The 20,093-nt window shown below is 57.7% G+C and overlaps 9 protein-coding genes across 9 annotated transcripts; 6 read left to right on the top strand and 3 right to left on the bottom strand.

Annotated features, from left to right (window-relative positions):
- Positions 1-211: 211 nt before the first annotated feature.
- On the top strand, positions 212-2,059 carry VDBG_09417 (phosphatase DCR2; the record flags this gene model as incomplete). Its single annotated transcript, XM_003000176.1, has 5 exons — positions 212-226; positions 320-1,168; positions 1,219-1,571; positions 1,645-1,746; positions 1,798-2,059. 5 exons carry the CDS (start codon positions 212-214, stop codon positions 2,057-2,059), a joined length of 1,581 nt encoding a protein of 526 aa, XP_003000222.1.
- A 1,039-nt stretch (positions 2,060-3,098) lies between these two features.
- Positions 3,099-4,161, top strand: VDBG_09416 (glutathione S-transferase GstA; the record flags this gene model as incomplete). The annotated part of the gene is made up of 3 exons (XM_003000175.1): positions 3,099-3,197; positions 3,352-3,829; positions 3,950-4,161. The coding sequence occupies 3 exons, from the start codon at positions 3,099-3,101 to the stop codon at positions 4,159-4,161; spliced, it is 789 nt and encodes a 262-aa protein (XP_003000221.1).
- A 438-nt stretch (positions 4,162-4,599) lies between these two features.
- VDBG_09415 (branchpoint-bridging protein) lies at positions 4,600-6,753 on the top strand (the record flags this gene model as incomplete). The annotated part of the gene is made up of 6 exons (XM_003000174.1): positions 4,600-4,759; positions 4,817-5,027; positions 5,085-5,302; positions 5,482-5,705; positions 5,756-6,070; positions 6,103-6,753. 6 exons carry the CDS (start codon positions 4,600-4,602, stop codon positions 6,751-6,753), a joined length of 1,779 nt encoding a protein of 592 aa, XP_003000220.1.
- An 878-nt stretch (positions 6,754-7,631) lies between these two features.
- On the top strand, positions 7,632-10,997 carry VDBG_09414 (peptidase family M28 family; the record flags this gene model as incomplete). Its single annotated transcript, XM_003000173.1, has 4 exons — positions 7,632-7,937; positions 8,025-8,299; positions 8,357-9,274; positions 9,325-10,997. The coding sequence occupies 4 exons, from the start codon at positions 7,632-7,634 to the stop codon at positions 10,886-10,888; spliced, it is 3,063 nt and encodes a 1,020-aa protein (XP_003000219.1).
- A 238-nt stretch (positions 10,998-11,235) lies between these two features.
- VDBG_09413 (conserved hypothetical protein) lies at positions 11,236-11,855 on the bottom strand (the record flags this gene model as incomplete). The annotated part of the gene is made up of 2 exons (XM_003000172.1): positions 11,236-11,652; positions 11,727-11,855. 2 exons carry the CDS (start codon positions 11,853-11,855, stop codon positions 11,236-11,238), a joined length of 546 nt encoding a protein of 181 aa, XP_003000218.1.
- A 560-nt stretch (positions 11,856-12,415) lies between these two features.
- Positions 12,416-14,944, top strand: VDBG_09412 (transcription initiation factor TFIID subunit 5; the record flags this gene model as incomplete). The annotated part of the gene is made up of 4 exons (XM_003000171.1): positions 12,416-12,610; positions 12,722-12,880; positions 12,940-13,742; positions 13,822-14,944. 4 exons carry the CDS (start codon positions 12,416-12,418, stop codon positions 14,942-14,944), a joined length of 2,280 nt encoding a protein of 759 aa, XP_003000217.1.
- A 289-nt stretch (positions 14,945-15,233) lies between these two features.
- On the bottom strand, positions 15,234-16,337 carry VDBG_09411 (predicted protein; the record flags this gene model as incomplete). The annotated part of the gene is made up of 2 exons (XM_003000170.1): positions 15,234-15,885; positions 15,979-16,337. 2 exons carry the CDS (start codon positions 16,335-16,337, stop codon positions 15,234-15,236), a joined length of 1,011 nt encoding a protein of 336 aa, XP_003000216.1.
- A 766-nt stretch (positions 16,338-17,103) lies between these two features.
- Positions 17,104-19,074, top strand: VDBG_09410 (vacuolar protein sorting-associated protein vps5; the record flags this gene model as incomplete). The annotated part of the gene is made up of 5 exons (XM_003000169.1): positions 17,104-17,667; positions 17,731-18,099; positions 18,148-18,750; positions 18,809-18,908; positions 18,962-19,074. 5 exons carry the CDS (start codon positions 17,104-17,106, stop codon positions 19,072-19,074), a joined length of 1,749 nt encoding a protein of 582 aa, XP_003000215.1.
- Positions 19,075-19,408: 334 nt separating this feature from the next.
- VDBG_09409 (conserved hypothetical protein) lies at positions 19,409-19,972 on the bottom strand (the record flags this gene model as incomplete). Its single annotated transcript, XM_003000168.1, has 1 exon — positions 19,409-19,972. One exon carries the CDS (start codon positions 19,970-19,972, stop codon positions 19,409-19,411), a length of 564 nt encoding a protein of 187 aa, XP_003000214.1.
- Between the last annotated feature and the right edge of the window lie 121 nt (positions 19,973-20,093).

Below are 20,093 nucleotides of genomic sequence, written 5' to 3'. Positions count from 1 at the left end.
CCTTCTGCACAACTCTCCCGAATCTACTCAGCAGCCGATCTCGCTAGGATATGGCCTAGGCCGATCACGACGAAGGCTCGCTGCGAGTCCCCTGGCCTGCCCAACGTCTTGGCCCTTTGATCAAACGTGGTCGCGCGCCCTTCGTCGCACAGTTCTTCTTACCTGTAAATGTTGCATCTAGCCGGAGACGCCTCGTCCCAGCGCCAACAGCATGACGCGCAAAGTGGTACGTCCACGAAAATGTCCCTGCCGAACCGCCGAATCCCCCTTCTCTCTCTTCACAGTCACATGCTCAACTATCCTAACCCCAACGCGATAGATTCGATCCATCTTCCAGCTTGCTGGAGCGACTGTGGTCGCCTTTTGCTTCATCGTCTTCCTCGACCGTAACTTCAGGGTGCTTCCCAAGTCTATCCACAACTACATGCCCCAACACAACCATGGCATGATCGTCACCGACATTACACTTGCCCAGTGCTCCAGTGTCAACCCCTTCGCCTCTTGCAAGCTTGATCCTAAAGTGTGGCAGCGTGTTGAGAAGGACCTCTACCTCGGAAAGACTTGGACATCACACGCGTACCTACACGTTGCGCGCAAGAAGGAGGAGGAGCTGTTGCCCGATGATCGCATTGTGCTCGACGTCTCCGTCGGCCGACTCAACCCCACCAGCACCGGCACCAAGGGTGATGATCCCGAGCTCTGGGAGTCTCGTCCTGGCGGCCTCTGGGTGAAGCGGACCCCGAACCAGAAGCTCGGCGACTCCAAGGATACCATCACTGCTGTCGATGTCCTCTTTGGCGATGATGCCGTCGAGGCACGTGACGGCTGGTCAATCGCTGGCAAAACCCCCTTTCTTCTTGGAATCAGCAGCGACACGCCCGTCTCCCATCTCACCGTTCGCCGAGGCCCAGCCAAAGATCCCATCAAGCCCAAACCTCGAATTCCCGACAACGGCAAGTTCAAGATTATGCAGCTGGCCGACCTTCACTTGAGCACCGGTGTTGGCAAATGCCGTGATGCGGTCCCCGATAGCTACAACGGTGGGCCTTGCGAGGCTGACCCGAGAACGCTTGATTTCGTGACAAGGATTATCGACGAGGAGAAGCCGAACCTGGTGGTCTTGAGTGGCGACCAGGTGAATGGTGAAACGGCGCCTGATGCCCAGTCCGTACGTGTACCTCGGTAATGAGGCAATGGAATCTTGCTAACGCGTGACAGGCAATCTTCAAATTTGCACAAATCCTGGTCAAGCGCAAAATCCCCTACGTCGCCATCTTCGGCAACCACGACGATGAAGGCTCGCTTCCAAGGGCCACCCAGATGGCTATCATGGAAGGCCTGCCGTACTCTCTCTCGATAGCCGGTCCGGAGGAAATTGACGGCGTTGGCAACTACTACATCGAGATTCTGGCCCGCGGCAGCTCAGACCACTCGGCCTTGACTATCTACATGCTAGATTCACACTCGTATTCGCCCAACGAGCGTACGTATCATGGCTACGACTGGATTAAGCCGAGCCAAATCACATGGTTCAAGAACACAGCATCCAACCTTGAGAAGAAGCACAAGGAGTACACACATACGCACATGGATCTTGCTTTCCTCCATATTCCCCTGCCCGAGTACCGTGAACGCGACAACCAGTATGTCGGTGAGTGGAAGGAGTGGCGTTACGGCACCCAACTTCAACTCGGGTTTCCGGGATGCTCTTGTTGAGAAGGGAGTCGTCATGGTCAGCGCCGGACAGTGAGTACCACCTCCTAGACCCCGATAGTCATACCACTAACGCTCTCTCAGTGACCATGTGAACGACTATTGCGCCATCTCCAACGACGCGAACAAGAAGCCAGCACTTTGGATGTGCTACGGTGGCGGCGTCGGGTTCGGCGGATATGCCGGTTATGGCGGCTACCACCGCCGCGTGCGGATCTTTGATGTTGACACCAACCAAGGACGCATCAAGACATGGAAGAGGCTTGAGTACGGCGACATTGAGAAACGGATCGACGAGCAGCTTATCGTCGACCACGGCAAGGCTGTCTTGCCTTCGACGCCATAAGCTGGAGGAGCCAACAGTGCAGGGCGACTGGTATGACGCCCAAGCTTCCCTCTACACAACGATTTGCAGGCGTAGAAACTGCAGTCGATAGACTTGGCACACACAGTGCTAGAGCGGGCTATTTTAGTTCCTGGAAAATGGATCCTGTCTGCGATGCTTCAGAGGCTCTGATGATGATACGCCTACGTCGCAACACGGTGAGAAAGGGCTGGGAAGAAGACGACGACATCGGATTGGTTGGATAAAATACCCTACGGACGTGGTCGAGCGTGGAGGAATCACTCGCTTAGGAGCGCTGCTCATGACTTCTGCTTATTGAATCCAAGTAGAGCGACAGAAACGACGAATTGACATTTCTCTGCTTCAGGTTTGACTTGCTGAATAATGTTGAGATCTTCGTTGTCAGAAGGGAGAAGTGCCTTGAACCCTGGGACAGGTCTAGTGCTGACAGTAATGCTTGCTTTGTAATGCATTTGACCCGGCACATTGGTAATGAAATGCCAAGTACTGATTGCGGTGCATCAGAACACGACCCTCGCCAGTACCTTCAGTGTGAACACTTAACAATTCGTCGTACGGGGTCCGAGATCCGACTAGTGCCGAAAGTGATGCACAAAAGGACCTTATGTCAGGTCTCACCAATTCGGAGAGGGGCATCGCCATGACGACATGCACAACAAGCCCCGCTGTTCCAGGACACTCCCCACGATGCGATATGCTACAGTAAGTCCAAGACGGTCTCTTTTGATGCTTTGTCATGCGGGGTATGGTCGCGCCGGCCGGTCGGAAAGAGGTGACTTACTGGGACCGTCATGGGTGGTCCCTCTTCCAACAGCTGCGGCGCCAGAAAGGGGAGCTGGAGCTTTTTCATAAGAGCTACCGCGTTCTTCCTTGGATTCGGTCCAGCTCTTCCTGACCCCACCCCAGCGTGCTTCACTCGGTACTCTTTGATCTCACCACCAGGATCATAACGACTATTTCAACGTTATCACATTTCATGACTTCTAGACTGGGACTTCTGTCGAAGCAATTTTTCAAAATGGCTGCTCCCAAGAGTGATATCCACTTGTACACCACCGGTACACCCAACGGCATCAAGGCGTCCATCCTGCTTGAAGAGCTCGGCCTTCCGTACCAAGTTGGTCACTCAGCTGCGCTTGGTGAAGTCGTGCTAATCTCGGATAAACAAGGTGACCAAGATTGATATCTCCAAGAACACACAGAAGGTGAGAAGAGATCCGAGCAGATGTGACCAAGCAAGCAAACCACTCGATACTCATGCCACCTGACAGGAGCCTTGGTTCCTCGAGATCAACCCCAACGGCCGCATCCCGGCTCTCACAGACTCGTTCGATGACGGCAAGCCCATCCGCATCTTCGAGAGCGGCAGATTCTTGCAGTACCTCGTTGACCGCTACGACAAGGACCACAAGGTGTCCTACCCCGCCGGCTCGCGCGAGACTGGGGAAACCACCAACTGGCTGATGTGGCAGATGGCGGCCTCGGACCCATGCAGGGCCAGGCCAACCACTTCAAGCGTATGTCCCTTCAGCCGTCGCGACGTGCGAGCAAGTGAGACGGCGCCGCTGACGAGTTTGCTTGGCAACGCACCCGAGCAGATCCAGTACGGTATCGACCGCTACTCCTTCGAGTCGCGTCGCCTCTATCGCACTCTGGACACGCACCTGGCCAAGTCCTCGTCCGGCTTCATCGTCGGCGACAAGCTGACTGTCGCTGACATATCATGCTGGGGCTGGATCGCCGCTGCCCGTATGTGTCCTTTTCTCTTAACCCCCTTACTCCTGTTTGCCTTCGTTGCTTTTGAGAGGCGACGCGTACTGCCCCTCTTCCCCGATGACAGGCATGAATGAACCGAGCTGACATGAGCAGACTGGGCCGGCATTGACATTGAGGAGTTCCCCCACGTCAAGAAGTGGCTGTACAAGCTGCTTGAGCGCCCCGGATTCGAGAAGGGCCGCCACGTTCCCACCAAGCACACCGCTCTTGAGTCGGCGCAGAAGAGCGAGGAAGAGCTGGAGAAGGCGGCTGCCGAGTCGAGGCAGTGGGTGCAGAGTGGAATGAAGGAGGATGCCAAAAACTAAGCTGTACGGCTATGACAAAGGACTGAATTTAACAGCATTGTCTTGAGCCCTGAAACATGAGAAGTGTAGGCGGCTTCTGAGTACAAATAATCAATCCATATGCCACCACATCTGATTTACCGTATTCTACTGTACCATCAGTGCGTTTTATTGAGTACCTTACGTAGGTAGGGTACCCAGGATCGCACTAAGCTACTTCATTCGCTTCCACCCGCAATAGTAATGCATAGCTCGGCGGAACACGTGATTCACAGTTGGGTGGAGAATATCTGGCGCTAACTGCCTTTGGCTCACAAGGCTATCGGCCCCATTTTAAATTCGCATCCTGAACATTAGGTAGTTGCCGCTCCTCAACCCCAGCCAGCATTCAAACACTCCTCCCACCAACAAACGCTCTCCTGACCCGCGCATTCTCTCAACCACCGCGCGTCCTCCATCATGTCGTGGAGAAACCAGGGTATCACCGGTTCGAACAATATCCCACTGGGAAAGCGTCGCTTTGGCGATGACGAAGAAGACGGCGGCGACGGGGGTGGTCGCGACCGCGCCCCTGCAGTTGGTGGTGCCGAACTGAAGCGCGGTCGTAGTCCTGAACCTCGTAAGTTCGGCTTCTACAGTACAATGCAGATCTTCATCGCTGACACCCCTATCACAGGCACCGACGCCGATGGCCCGCGGCGCCGCAAGAAGCGCAACCGATGGGGCGACGCCTCCGAGAATAAGGCCGCTGGCCTTATGGGCCTTCCGACGGCCATCATGGCCAACATGACCAGCGAACAGCTCGAGGCGTACACCCTGCATCTTCGAATCGAAGAAATTAGTCAAAAGCTTCGCATCGACGATGTCGTCCCTGCCGACGGCGACCGGTACGTCCCCCACTCCCCGCTGATCTCGTGGTATCCCCTTGACTGACAGTATCGCAGATCGCCCTCTCCTGCACCCCAGTACGACAACCATGGTCGCCGTATCAACACTCGCGAGTACCGCTACCGGAAGAAGCTTGAGGATGAGCGCCACAAACTCATCGAGAAGGCCATGAAGACGATCCCCAACTACCACCCGCCCCAGGATTACCGCAGGCCGACCAAGACCCAGGAGAAGGTCTACGTGCCCGTCAACGATTACCCAGAGATTAACTTCAGTATGATTGCTAACCCTCTAATCCTTCTAACCACTCCTCCTTTCCTTCCCGTACCTGGAACGGGCCGGCTTGCCATGCGCCCTATCGGCGTGTTGGCAAGCTTGGCCTTTTTGAGAGACCTAACCTGCCACATGCCCCTTACTTGACACAGAGACTAACACTTAGCTTTCCCCCCGAAGTTGGCTTACTTATCGGCCCTCGTGGCAATACTTTGAAGAAGATGGAGAACGAATCCGGCGCCAAGATTGCCATTCGTGGCAAGGGCTCCGTCAAGGAGGGCAAGGGTCGTTCCGACGCCGCCCATTCCAGTAACCAGGAGGAGGACCTCCACTGCCTCATCATGGCCGACACGGAGGAGAAGGTCAACAAGGCCAAAAAGCTGATTCACAATGTCATTGAGACGGTACGTTGTGCGTCCCCGTGTCTTCCAGAACATGTACTAATCAACTATAGGCTGCTTCCATTCCCGAAGGCCAGAACGAGCTCAAGCGTAACCAGCTCCGTGAGCTTGCTGCTCTGAACGGTACGCTCCGTGACGACGAGAACCAGGCTTGCCAGAACTGTGGTCAAATCGGACATCGCAAGTACGACTGCCCCGAGAAGCAGAACTACACCGCCAGCATCATCTGCAGAGTCTGTGGCAACGCTGGCCATATGGCCAGGGATTGTCCCGACCGTCAGCGCGGGGCCAGTTGGCGCAACGACGGCGCCGGCCCACGTCCTGCCGGTCGCATCGACGGTGGCGATGCCGTCGATCGCGAGTACGAGGTATGTACATCCCCGGACCCAGTGTGCAGTAGTGTACTGACGTAGCCCAGCAACTCATGCAAGAGCTTGGCGGCGGCCCCGCCGATGGCGCTCCTCCTGCTCGCATCGAAGCCGGACCTGGCTCGTATAACAACGACCAGAGAGGTGGTGATGTCAAGCCCTGGCAGCGCGGCCCAACAGGAGGGCCTGCCCCATGGCGGTCACGCAACGAGTCGAACCATGACGGCGGCTCCGGCGGCGGTGGTGGTGGTGGTGGTGGTGGAGGCGGCGGTGCTGCTCCCTGGGCGCGTGACCGTCACCGCGATCGCGATGATCATCGCGGCCATGGTGGCGGCGGCGGCGGCGGCGGCGACTATTACGGCGGTCAAGGTGGTAACAACTACGGCAGTCAAGGTGGTCAGAACGCCGCGCCGTGGCAGCAGGCTCCCGGTACGCAAGGCGGCTACGGAGGCTACGGCGGTTACTCTGGTGGCTACGGTGCTCCTCCCGGCATGAGTGCTCCTCCCGGCATCCCCCCGCCACCTGGAGCTCCTGGCCTTGGAGCTCCGCCTAACCTCACTGGCAACCTGAACGCACTCATCCAGCAGTACGCAGGCGGTGCTCCTCCTCCCCCGCCCCCCTCGGACAACGCACCTCCTCCACCTCCCAGCGACCAGCCGCCCCCGCCCCCTCCTGGCGCTTGAGGGAGGCCAACGACAAGGCTTGTGGCTATAGTGGACTAACAGCGTTTGGCTTCTCGAGACGGCCTAGCAGCCCTGAATATGCCTGCGCTACCGTGGACAAGACGCCATGTACTGACTAGCAGGGCTGTTGAGCTTGCACGATGATGACCTCTTGACACGACAGGCCGTCTTGACTTTTTAGGATTCAGGCACCGTCTATCTTGCTTCGGAGGCGTCTAACAAGTCTAGAGAATTCGAGGAGAGTCTGCGCCGGCGATCCGTGCAAGTCGATCATGACGGAGTGCCCGGGAGGCACTGAAATGTACCATTAGACTGACTTCAGTATGCACCCAATATGTAGTGACTAACGCAAAACTTTTTCGTGCATGTTGTGATGACAATGATCTGCGGAAATGATCAGTTGTGATCCTTATGTTCGCTGGGCCTCGCGATCACAGGTTCTCTCGATTGGCGTGCATGAGAATGCTGGAGACAGGGCATGACTTGCATATGCGCTGCAGGCGCTACCTACGTCCACAGCGGATCACAGCGGTTCACCTCGGCGATAGCGACACATGCGTAGCTTCCTCGCCCCGCATACCAGGCCAACCACCTCAAGGCAGCACCTGCGGCACCTGTGGTAGGGTGCATGTGCCTTAGACCTAGGCACCTACCTACCTATGATGACATCGCTCAAGCCTAGCAGCAATGGAGCTTGGGCCACCCCGCCCTCCTCTGTCTCTCCCACTTCCAACGTCGACTGTGCCGTCAACCTCCTCACCCTCTGCGCTCTCTGCCAGGCCATACCCCGTCGTCTCGGCCTCTGCTTTTTTGGACTACCACCAAACGTCATTCACGCACCTGGCTCTCTGCCGTCCGTCCACCGTCTGACGCCCGCCATGAAGTGCCACAACCCCTTCGGCTTCCGGGTCGGACCCGTGACCTTCTGGACCATCATCATCTACCTTGCTCTCCTAGTACCTCTGCTGTGGATTCATGAGACCGTGCCCCCCGCGCCGTCCTCCCCGACCCCGACCCCCGGTATCAATCTGACCGAAGCCTGGCACGACTTGACGACGATCACGAAACACTACCACCCCTACAACAGCCGTGACAACGAACGTGTTGGTGACTACATCCTCGAGCGCATCGCGGCCATTCTCGACCGCAACGATGTGAACTGGACCCTGGAAAAGACTGGTGCCGTGCGGGGGACCAAGACCATGTCAGGCTTTTTTCCGTAGTCTTGCTCGTCTTCCGCCCGACTGACTTTGTTTCTTAGCGCTTCCAAGCGAAACGTCGATGTCACCCTCGAGCTCTCCAGCCGTTCTTCCTCTGCCCCATCCGTGACGGTCTTCGATGACAACCTCGCTAATGTGACGTGGGCGACTGATATTGGTATGCTTGGCGATCACACTGCTGGCGTGGGCACATACTTCGAGGGTACCAACAAGCTGGTTTACATTCGTGGCACCGAGGATGAACAAGGCGAGTGGTGGAAGTCCGGCAAGAATGACGTACGCGTCATTGGCAAAGGAGGTGTTCTCGTCAACGCCCACTACGACTCGTAAGACTGGCTATTGCACGTATGCGCTGTGTGCGCGAGGAAGCTAACTTGAGCTAGGGTTGCGTCCGGTTACGGTGCCACTGATGACGGCATGGGATGCGTGAGTATTCTGCAGATTCTCAACTATTTCACGACTCAGGGCCGACAGCCGAAACGCGGCCTGCTGCTCCTCTTCAACAATGGCGAAGAAGACGGCCTATTAGGGGCCAAGGCTTTCGCAAACAGCCCCCTGTTCTCGTTCCCTACCACATTTGTCAACTTGGAGGGTGCCGGCGCCGGCGGCCGTGCCGTCTTGTTCCGATCATCTGATGAGCAGGTCACCAAGGCGTACCAGAAGGCCCCTCACCCATTCGGTCTGGTCGTCGCTTCAGACGGATTCTCCATGGGCCTTGTCAAGAGTCAGACCGACTTCGTAGTCTGGGACGACATCTTTGGCCAACGTGGGCTCGACATTGCCTTTTACAGACCCCGTCCCCGCTACCACACTGACCAGGATGATACCCGCCATGCTTCCCCCGCAAGTCTCTGGCATATGCTCTCCAACTCGATCGCCGCCGTCAAGAGCCTCTCGGATAACACGCACACGTTTTCGGGCCAGAGGTCTGACGGCGACAGGCGCAAGGTACCCAGCGGATCCCACGCCAGCAAGGGTGTTTGGTTCGATATGTTCGGCAAAGGCTTCGCTGTCTTTGGGCTCCGGGGACTTTTCGCGTGGTCTCTGACGCTGCTGATCGTGTCGCCTCTCATTCTTGCCATCCTGGTCTTCATCTTGAACCGCCACGACAAGCTCTACTTCTTCTCCAGAAAGATTAATGTTCACAACGAGGGTTCAGAAGACCCCGTATCCATTGGCGGCTTCCGCGGTTTCACACGCTTCCCTATCGCAGTGGGCTTCTCAGGTGCACTTACGCTCGCCTCTGCATTTTTGCTCACCAAGATCAACCCCATGATCGTCTACAGCAGCGAATATGCAGTGTAAGTTGCCAGCTCTGAAATTTCTGTCTGGTATCTGACACACATCCTAGCTGGGGCATGATGCTATCGCTATTCTATGTGTCCCTCTGGATGACCCTGAAGGGGTCCAGCGCTGTCAGACCAAGTGCTCTGCAGCGGGGCTACATTCACATTTGGCTCTTCATCGTCAGTTGGGGTCTGCTCATTGTGGTGGCGGTGACGGAGGACCGTCTCAAGATCGCATCGGGTTATCCTGTTGTGTTTCTGCACTCTGCGCTTTTCCTGTCGACTGTTATCAGCTTCCTTGAGCTGTTCGGTCTCACCAAGAAGCACGATTATGCCCGTCGGGCACACGACGACCACCAGGTCCGCGACAGAATCGGCGAGCTCCCCCACGATGATGCTCTGATCGCTCCGGACACACCGAACGATGAAGCCGAGGACAGTGACGGAGAAGATAGCGAACACGAACCCACTGAGACCACGCCTCTCAGAGCTGGTGGAGACAGTCGCGTGCGATCGACCTTTGGGACAGCATACCGGTCTGTGTTTACCAGAAAGAGCAGTCCCGACAAGCACAAACCTTTTGAAAACGAGCAGCCCTGGTCTGGCCGGCTGCCAGGCTGGACTTGGATCTTGCAGTTTCTCCTGTTGGCTCCGATCAATGTCATCTTGTGGGGACAGATCGGGCTTTTCGCTGTCGCCGCGACACAGGCTGGCGGTGCCGATGGAGGCAGCGTTCTCACCACTTACCTGATTATTGCTGTTCTCAGCATCGTCATTCTCGTGCCGCTTGCTCCTTTCATCCACCGGGTTCATTACTATGTTCCCATCATCCTCTTTGCTGCGTTCGCTGGCACGCTCATCTACAACCTCATTGCTTTCCCGTTCTCTGCAAACAACAGGTACAAGATCTACTTTGTGCAGGAAATTGATGTGAGCGATGGATCCACCAAGGTCTCTCTGACAGGTCTCGACAAGTACGTCCATTCGGTCATTGGGGAGCTGCCCTCTACGTCAGGCAAGGTGATTACCTGCACCGATTCGAACGCCAGGTCTGGTCTTGTGGATTGTTCGTACGATGGGTCCGCGGTCCCGCCCCTGCTGCATGGGGGCCTGGAGAATGGAACGGTTACCGTCACCAATAAGAGATACCAGCATCTAGTGTCAGTCAACATTACACGATCAAACGACAGCAAGAACCGGGCTACCCTGTCGATTAACGCGGCGGACTCGAAGGTCTGTACTGTCATCTTTGATCAGCCCGTCTCGAACTTTGCCATTCGCGGCTCCGAGGGCCTTGATTCTCGACTGGGACAGTATCCTGATGCAGGCGTCGGGAGCCTCAGGCTCTTCCGCCGTGACTGGACATCACCTTGGGTCGTGGATGTGGAGTGGAATGATCAGCACAAGGTCGGCGAGGTAGCCCTAGAGACCGATAAGCCGGTTGACAAGGACGCCGTCGAAGAGCTCCGGAAAAGAGCAGGCATATCGGGCACCATCAAGTGTCACTACAGCGACGCCAATGTGCCTGAGACGATCCCGGCTTTCCACGAGTGCCTCCAATACTCGCCAGATTGGGCGGCTTTCTCCAAGGCGGATGTGGGCCTCGTTCGGCCGGTCAAGCGCTTCTAAGTGTTCCGTGGGGCGTGGGTAATAATGATGCGATGATGAGGTTGGCGTTCATGTTCCTAGTAGTTTGCATCCTTGCACAAGTAGGCGTTATGATTATTCGTATCCACAGAATCCTGCATGTTGTAATGACCTTTGACTTTGTCATCTAGGTGTGCCTGTGACCTGGCGTGATGATGATGTGCTTTTCTCGCCAACTCAATTGCGATTCCAACTCGTGCGTTCATACCATCATTCTCTCATGCCTCGTGCACCAGGCGGCTACAGTGCTGCTCAAATCCCAAAACGCCACAAGTAAAGCACACTAGAGCACAGCATCCCGCTGGCCAATATCCCACCCAGCGACCCAGCTAAGACTCCATCTCGTCGTCTCCCCGGACAGCCTCCCCCCCTTGTCTCTCCAGCAAGGCCCGCATCCGCGCCCAGAGCTCGGCTTCCATGTCCCTCTCGACCTTGCTGTTCCGGCTGTTGAGCCAGCCGACATCGAGGGCGCCGATGCCGCCGACGCCGTTCGGCTCGAGCGACGGCTTAGCCACAATCTTGGCGTCCTCGTTCATGACCTTGGCGTCCTGACGCAGGCGGATGATGCCCGCCTCCTCGAGAGCGAGAATCTGGCGCTTCATACGCACATCGACCGTGTGCAGCGTCGACAGGAGGCCGTCCATGGCGGACTTGAACGTCTCGGTCTGCTGGGCCTGGGGGATGTGGGGTTGCGGGGAGAGGGAAGTCAGGGCTGTTGCTGTGTGAGACATGAGGGCCACGATGTTCTGTCTGGCGTCAGCTTGGATTCGAAGATGATGTTTTCTTCTGCCGAGGTGAGAAGCGGAAGGGGGTGGTGGACCTTGTCGATTTCGCAGAGCTGCGAGATGCGCTCTTCTAGGGAAAAGGTGTTTGAGTTGTCGGCGTTGTCGGTGGGCGGGGCTTGGGACACTGGCAGGGCGGCGTCTTGCATGGCGCTGTCGTCGTCCATGATGGCTGATCTGTCCCTTGGTGTAGGGGAAGTATCTGTGCGTGTCGGCCTGGTTCTGGTGATGAAAATGAACGCCAGTGATGAGATTCACGATGCTGCTCAGTGAGAGGTGCAAGAACGGATAGATGCGTCGAATTCAGTTGGCGAGGCAGAGGTTGCAGTAGGCGCATTGGCCATTTGGGTGAGCTCTCGGAATGCATAAAGCGGGGTGGTGTGGGGAAATTGGAACGCGACGATCCTTGCATTCGCGTTTGGCGTTCATCCACTGGGCTCTCACCCACCATCCCAGCGCCTCACTCATTCAACGAGATTGTAGAGCTTCATCACTACGAGACTCCTTCCGTCTCACGAACCAATCAGCTTTGGACTCTCTTTTACACCTTCAGATTGAGCTTTATACTTTGTGCAACCAGAGTTCACAGACGTTGACACGCTGCCTTCTGGTCTGACTCTGACTGAGCCTCCCACCCAGCCACTCTGCCTCCTCGGAGAGCTGCGATTGACTGAGCTACATCACCACAGGCAGCCACTCACAAACAACACCGCCATCATCATTCATCATGTCGGGCGCTGGAGCCCCCGGCGGTCCGCCAGGAGGCAACGGGCCCCCCAGCGCTGGACCGCAACAGAGCAACTTCACGCCGTCGCAGCAACCTGTAACACCAGGCACAGCCGTCGCAGCAACAGCAGCACCAGCGGCGGCCGCTCCTGCCGCAGCACAGCCGCCCATGTCGAACCAAAACCTCAACCAAATCGTGAGTTTTCCTTCGAGTTGCTCTATCATCTGCACGCCAAGCCGCACATAACTTTCGATACCGAACACCATGCGCGGCCCATCCCTGCTCTCTGCTGACTTAGTCTTTGAGGTCACCGACTACCTCTTGAAGCGCGGCTTCACGAGAACTGAGAACATCTTCCGGCAGGAATCCAGTCATCTGGGTCCCGATGGCCGGCCCATTCAGGCCAAGGTCGACGACCTGGGTCCTCAGAAGTATAGGAAGGCCTTCAACATGCTGAGGGACTGGGTCGACAATGGCCTGGACATTTACAAGGTATGCACTCCACACTTTCCTCCCTCCCTCAGGTGCCCATGGCTGACATCTTTCAGTTCGAGCTCGGCAAGCTTCTCTGGCCCGTTTTTGTCTACTCATGGATGGAGCTCATCAACCAGGGCTACCTTGATGATGCCAAGAACCTCCTCACTGGCTTGAAGCCCTTTTTCGAGGCCGGACATGCCGATGATCTCAAGACGTTTGACACCATCTCCATTCCACACCACCTCAAGGAAAATGCGACTTGCAAGCTTTACACTGAGAACAAGTTCCGCATCCCTCTCAATCAGCATGTCACCGGCAACCTGTTTCACTTCCTCGAGCGAGAGAAGGAGAACGGCGGCGCTGTCATCATATACATCTTGCAGACCTTTTGCCAGATTGACTCGACTGCTCGTGGCCCTATCGAGCCCTTTAGCTTCGAGGCCATCTATCGCCGGACGCAGAACATGACCCTGGATGAGATTGACGACAATGAAGGCATACCTGGCATATCTCTTGGCCTGACGAACAGGGACATGCTCGACACGTCTGTGGCGTTGCGTCTGGGACCCATGCCGATGGACGAAGATTTGCGCGACGACGTGCGGGCTGAACTTGCTGAGGCGGATCAACGCAACCCTCCCACCGAAGGCAAGGCATCGCTCGCGGATGAGTTTGAGCAGAAGATCAAGCGTGAAGAGAGCGCCGATGCTCCGTCAAGGTCTGACCTTCCCCTGCCGCCCTCTCGCGCGAGAGACGTCGTCATGGAGATGCAGAAGGTTCGGGAGAACCGCGATCGCTTCAAGATTGAGGGCCGCACAGGCGGCGTTGGTGTTCCCATCAGCGCTTGCATGTTCACCTTCCACAACTCTCTCGGCAGGTAAGAAGAGTTATCCATTCAGAAAATTGAATAATGCTAACTAAAGACCTAGCGTCTCATGCTTAGACTTTTCCAAGGACCATGAGTTGGTCGCCGCGGGTACTACGGACTCCTACATCCGCGTGTGGACTCTGGACGGAAAGGCTCTTAAGTCCAAGGCTGCCCACGATCTCGATTTCAAGGCCAATAATCGCAAACTCATCGGCCACTCCGGTCCCGTTTATGACGTTGCCTTTTCCGATGCCATCGCAAGTGGAAACCACACTCCTTTCGCTCACGAAGGCAAGGGCAATAGTGCCATTGACACGGGAGCCAAGCTTCTGCTTTCAGCCTCTGCGGATGGCCATGTCCGCTTGTGGTCTCTAGATTTGTGGCAGTGTCTGTGCATCTACAAGGGCCATGATGGTCCCGTCATGAGAGTTTCGTGGAGCCCGCACGGTCACTACTTCGTCAGCGGCGGCTGGGACAAGACGGCTCGTCTCTGGATGCAGGACCACGCCTCGGCTATGCGCCTTCTCGTCGGCCACAACACCAGCATCTCTGCTCTGACTTGGCACCCCAACGGCACTTACCTCTTCACAGCATCCGACGAGACTGACAAATCTATTCGCATGTGGTCTGTCGTCACGGGCGGCTGTGTCCGTGTCTTCACTGGCCACAACGAATACATCTCCTCACTGACATGCGCGCCCAATGGCAAGATCCTCGCCAGTGGTGATACAGGTGGCAACATCATGTTCTGGGACATAGAAAAGGGCACGCGGATCAAAAGGTCGAGAGGCCACGCAAAGGGCGGTATCTGGTCGATGGATTTCAGCGTCGAGTCCAACGTTCTCGTTTCCGGAGGCCAAGACGGCACTGTTCGTCTCTGGGATGTCGAGCTTCCCGCCGATGGCCACAAAGCTATCCCACAGCAGGGCGCTGCGCCTACTCAGGAGGGCGGCGAGGGCGCACCTGCGACGGGCGGGGCCGTGGAGCGCGGTACTACTGGTAGCCAAGGGTCATCAGGGACCGGTTCCGGCGGCATCGGCGGAGGCAAGAAGAAGGGTAAGGAGGTGATGATCACGCCCGACCAGATCAGTGCCTTCCCGACGAAGAAGACGCCCGTCATGGCGGTGCAGTTCACCAGGATGAACCTCGTCGTAGCTGGCGGGTGTTATGATCCTGAGCGGTGATGGTAGCGGCGGACACGGGGGCGACAAAACTGGGCTGCTCGCATGGCGTTAGGGGTATGGCCTTGGATGGCCCATGGTTGGGGTAGTCGTTCATAGGAATACTATTGTGGTCATATTGGCACTTTCGCTATAGACTGGCTGCCAGAGTTACAATGATTGCGTGATCAAAAACAGCCTAGGATGCAGATTGAAGGGAGTGAAGCAATTCAGCAGCCAAGCAAACTTCCGTGCCTTAGGTCAAGCGGCCTCTTCAAGTCTCTGTGGATACCATGAGATGACCAAAAAGAAGCTACGTTCTTGCTGGAAGCTCCGCAACGGCATGAGGCGCCGGCATCTCCGACATGTCATCCGTGACCATCTCTGTTGGCCTCTCCTCGCTAGCTACCTCTGTCCGCCTCTCCTCGCTGAGAACTTCAGTCGGCTTCTCCACACTCGCGACCTCGTTCGGGCTGCTACTCTCGGCGCGGCCCTGCGTGTCGAGCGGCGACACGGACGGCACAGGAAGGCTCGCGACCTGAACGCCCGTCGTCTCCGCTTCGGCCTTCGAAGTCTTTCCCCTCCTGCAATAGAAGAACAGGACGAGAGCCAGTCCCGCCAGGGCGAGGACCCCGAGCGGCACGCCGACCGCCACAGCCACCTTGGTCGTCGACGTCCAGCCGCCTCGGCTGCTGCTGCTGCTGCTGCCCGCCTCCCGGTCTGCACTCTGGCCGTCTCCGCCAATCCGGGTGCCCGTCGCGGCGGCGGTGTCGACGGCGTTGAAGACCCACCCGTTGATGTGCATGCCGTCAACGGTCGACAGCTGGGGCGCGAAGCTGGTGTACTCCCAGGCGCCGCTCATGGCGGAGACGGGCTCGGCCCAGGTGAGGACCTGGTTGGGGCGGACATCTGATATGCACTGGCCCATGCGATTCGGGCCCACGAAGGTGATGAACGTGTAGCCGCTGGAGCGTTCAGCTTGAGACGTACTGAAGAGGAGAAACAGGTACGTGGCGGCCACGACAGAACGAACAAGAAGCTGGAGGAGCATGACCTACCTTGGACAGCATCCCACGAGCGTGGAGCCCGCGCCGGCGTCGCTCGTCGTGGCGGTCGTGTAGGCCTCGGGACAGACGAGCGGCCCGAGGCTCCAGCGCGTCTGGACGATGTCTTCGTCGCGGTCCTCGGCGTGCCACCAGGAGGAGACGGCCGCGGGCTGGCAGGAGGCCGAGGGGTCAACCCAGAGCTCGTAGCCCGGGTCCCATGCGACGATGGGGGAGTCTTCCTTGTCGAGGCGCCAGAAGAGGGAGGAGCAGGAGGTGTGGCAGGGGTACGCCGTCGTCAGGGGGATCCAGATCGTGGTCATGTCGCCGTTGACTTCGGGGCTGCGGCTGTCGGTCATTTGCGTGGGTGTCATTGTCGCTGGGGTGGACAGCTGTAGCCTGGCATGGAGGTGGGTTCCGAGGACGAGGTGAAGCAGGGAACGGAGGGAATATCGCATGGACTAAGATGGTCGGCCTCTGAGAGATGTTGCAGTCATCTCAGTAGCACAGACAGGATCAGTATCACGGCCATCAGGGCATCGTGACATGTCGACGGGAAGACCGAATCTGTCTTGCCTTGAAAACGGATAGCTGCAGAAAGCTAGCCGATCGCAGTGCTCGAGATTTGGAGAGACAGTTCATTGTTCACTCCCGCTGTCCTGCAAGAACCAAATGATTTGTGAACTCGTTGAAGTGACCACCTCAAAGAGGAGAGCCGGTCATGGTGGAGGCATATCGACGTGGTGATGTAATATTACATTGTTTGATTGAGTGACCGTTTTCCGAAGAATGATTAAACTATTGGAAATGTCAATCTCATTCAGGTGTAACCATCTCCTGAAGTGTGAGAATGGAGAGGATGTAATGCTTGCAATGTTGCAGGAGACGGTGATGGCGATGAGGTCGGTTACATGTGGCTGTGCGAAGGTCCTGTGTGGCTGACTGTGGCACCAGCTTCCCCAGGCACTTGCCCCCCTTCGTGCGTAATGCTCCAGGCACCATGGCAATGCGGGTGGATGAGGTACATCGCAACGACATCCTCCCCACGCTGCGACCTTCATTCCGATCCACCTCTTGTGCTGACATCCAATCTTCCTGCACATCCCACAACCCTCCTCACCCGTCACGTTCCGGGCCACCATGGATCCTCTCGAAGAATCCCCTTGGGGCGAATCGGCGCCTTCGCAAACCTCGCAACCCGAAACCTCCCAATCGCAGGATGATGCACCCAAGCCCTCCGCTCCGAGCACCTCTTCGACCCGCCCCTCGCGCGCTGCTCCTCGCCGCATGGTAGCCCAGCCAACCCGCCTCGAAGCCGTCGATGACGACCCTCTCGGTCCATTGGGCCCCCTTGGCGGCCCTGCTACTCCCGGCACTCCCGACCTCGGCCAGGATGCGCCTCCCGTCCCGCCCCAGAAGGAGGAGATGGTGATTCGCACCACCATGCCGCCCTCTCAGACTCGCCGCGCTGGGCCCGCCGACCCCCATCGTGTCGACGATACGGATGACGATTACAACCGCTCAAGTGGCCCTCGCGCGCCGCCCCCTGTTCAGGCTGCCCATCCCAGCGCCGTTCGGACGACCACCAACCCCAGCGTGAGCGTCGAACAGGCGAGCAGGCCGACCTTCCACATTTCCGTCGGCGATCCCCACAAGGTCGGCGACTTTACAAGTTCACACGTGCAGTATGCCGTGCGGACTGAGGTAAGCTGCCACCCACGAGGCGACATGCTGGTTTCGTCGCTGACAACGCAGACAACATCCAAGGCGTACAAGGAGCCCGAGTTTGAGGTGAAGCGACGGTACCGCGATTTCCTGTGGCTGTATAACACACTGCACGGGAATAACCCCGGCATTGTCGTGCCGCCGCCCCCAGAGAAGCAGGCTGTCGGTCGCTTCGAGACTAACTTCGTCGAGAGCCGCCGCGCCGCGTTGGAGAAGATGCTCAACAAGATCGCGGCGCACCCTACGTTGCAGCTCGACGGCGACCTGAAGCTGTTCCTCGAGAGCGAGTCCTTCAACGTCGACATCAAGCACAAGGAGCGGAGGGAGCCCATCCCGACAGAAAGCAAGGGTGTCTTGGGCAGCCTGGGCATCAGCGTCGGCGGCGGCAGCAAGTTTGTCGAGCAGGATGACGTGAGTGACAATGCCGAATCGCCAGTCTTGCCAGGCTAACTGATACAGTGGTTCCACGATCGCAAGGTTTACCTCGATGCGCTGGAGAACCAGCTCCGCGCCCTACTCAAAGCCATGGAGACCATGGTCGGCCAGAGGAAGATGATGGCCGAGGCGGCCGGCGACTTCTCCGCCTCCCTGCACGCCCTCTCGACCGTCGAGCTCTCGCCCTCGCTCTCTGGCCCTCTCGACGCCCTCTCAGAGCTGCAGCTTACGATTCGCGATGTGTACGATCGTCAGGCCCAGCAGGATGTGCTCACGTTTGGCATTATTCTTGAGGAGTACATCCGACTCATCGGATCTGTTAAACAGGCCTTTGCGCAGCGGCAAAAGGCCTTCTACTCATGGCACACTGCCGAGTCAGAGATGCAGAAGAAGAAGACCACGCAGGACAAGCTCCTAAGGCAGGGCAAGAGCCAGCAGGACCGTCTCAACCAGATGGGCGCCGAGGTCGCAGACGCTGAGCGCAAATGCCACCATGCGCGCATGCTGTTCGAGGACATGGGCCGACTGATGCGGGCGGAACTGGACCGCTTCGAGAAGGAGAAGGTCGAGGACTTCAAGAGCGGCGTGGAGACGTTCCTGGAGAGCGCCGTCGAGGCGCAGAAGGAGGTGAGTCATTGCTCTGACTGGGCGTTACGAAATACGGCGTGTGGCTAATGAAATGCAGTTGATCGAAAAGTGGGAGACGTTCCTCATGCAGCTTGACGCCGACGACGACGAGACGGTCTTCTACCGCCCGCCTGTGACAGAAGGCAACAAGCCGGCCGGTGACACGGCAATTGATCGGGCTCGGGCGACAATCAATGATGACTCGGATTAGGTGCCGACCAAGATGGCGCCGCGGCGCACCTCGGTCATGTCCTTCTGGGGTCCGCCGTGCGATTCGAGTCGCTGGGCAGCTTTGCCGGTGTCGCGCAACCGGCGTATCGTTAGCTGGTTGCGGTTCGACAAGCCTCATCTCCACCCGAGTTCGTGAGATTGGGGGTTCTCTGGCATGATGCACTGACAAGAGGGGGCGTCGGGAGGAAGTGGACAAACAATTAGGTCGTTTTCAATGGTGTTGGTGTTGTACATATATGACAGTAGAGTCCGGCCTGGACCTTCTAATCGCACAATGAGCGTCTCCCTCCTACATTTTCTGCCATCCCATCTTTTGGGACAAGGACCCATCCGCGTGACCTTGTTCATCGTGCTATACATGAGATCAAGCTCGTAACCCCTTCTTCGCCCCCCCCCCTTTCCGGACAGTCATCCCGAATCCGACCCCTTATTTCTTCCCCTTCGTCTTCTTGTGGAATACCGGTGCCTTGGGCTCTTCCATGGGCATCGAGTACCCGCTGATCAGATCACCCATGTCCCACACCTCTTCCTCGTCGACCTCCTCAACGGCACCATCGCTCTTGCCCTTGCCCTTGCCCTTGCCCTTGTCCCCCGCGGCCTGCGCGTCAGCCTCCTCCGAGGCGGCGTCGAGCAGGTCGAAGCCGCGGCCGAACCTCTGTCGGAACGCCGCCAGCTTGCCGGCCTCGTCGAGTTCGACGTTGTGCAGCGTCTTCTCCGACGGCTGCCAGAGGATGTGGTTGCGCGAGTCCTTGTCGGCGCGGTGCAGCGGCGCCGGGGACGTGGTGCGCGCTGTGAAGGTCGAGCCGTCCGAGAGCTGGACGAGCTGGGTGAAGGTGTAGGGGCGGCGGGGGCGGTGGATGTAGGTCGCGGCACGGGACTGGCGGGCGGCGAGGTGTGCTGGTTGCGTGGGCAGGAAGCTGCCGGTTGTGGTTTTTGTCGTCGTGTGAAGGAGGAGCGGGCGCCGGGCGAGGGCGGAGGGGAGAGAAGCCATTGTGTAGCCTGTGGTCACTCGACGGGCGAGGTCTACGTGTTGGTTTTGTAGGTGACGGAACGGGCAAGACGCTCACTGATGGCAGTCGAAGGGCGGTGCGTCGCGACTGGAGGTTGATGGG

Source organism: Verticillium alfalfae, genomic scaffold (assembly GCF_000150825.1).
Source record: "Verticillium alfalfae VaMs.102 supercont1.15 genomic scaffold, whole genome shotgun sequence".
Lineage (NCBI taxonomy): Eukaryota > Fungi > Ascomycota > Sordariomycetes > Glomerellales > Plectosphaerellaceae > Verticillium > Verticillium alfalfae.
The sequence above is the reverse complement of the archived record's forward strand: the minus strand, read 5'-3'. Positions and strand labels throughout refer to the sequence as shown.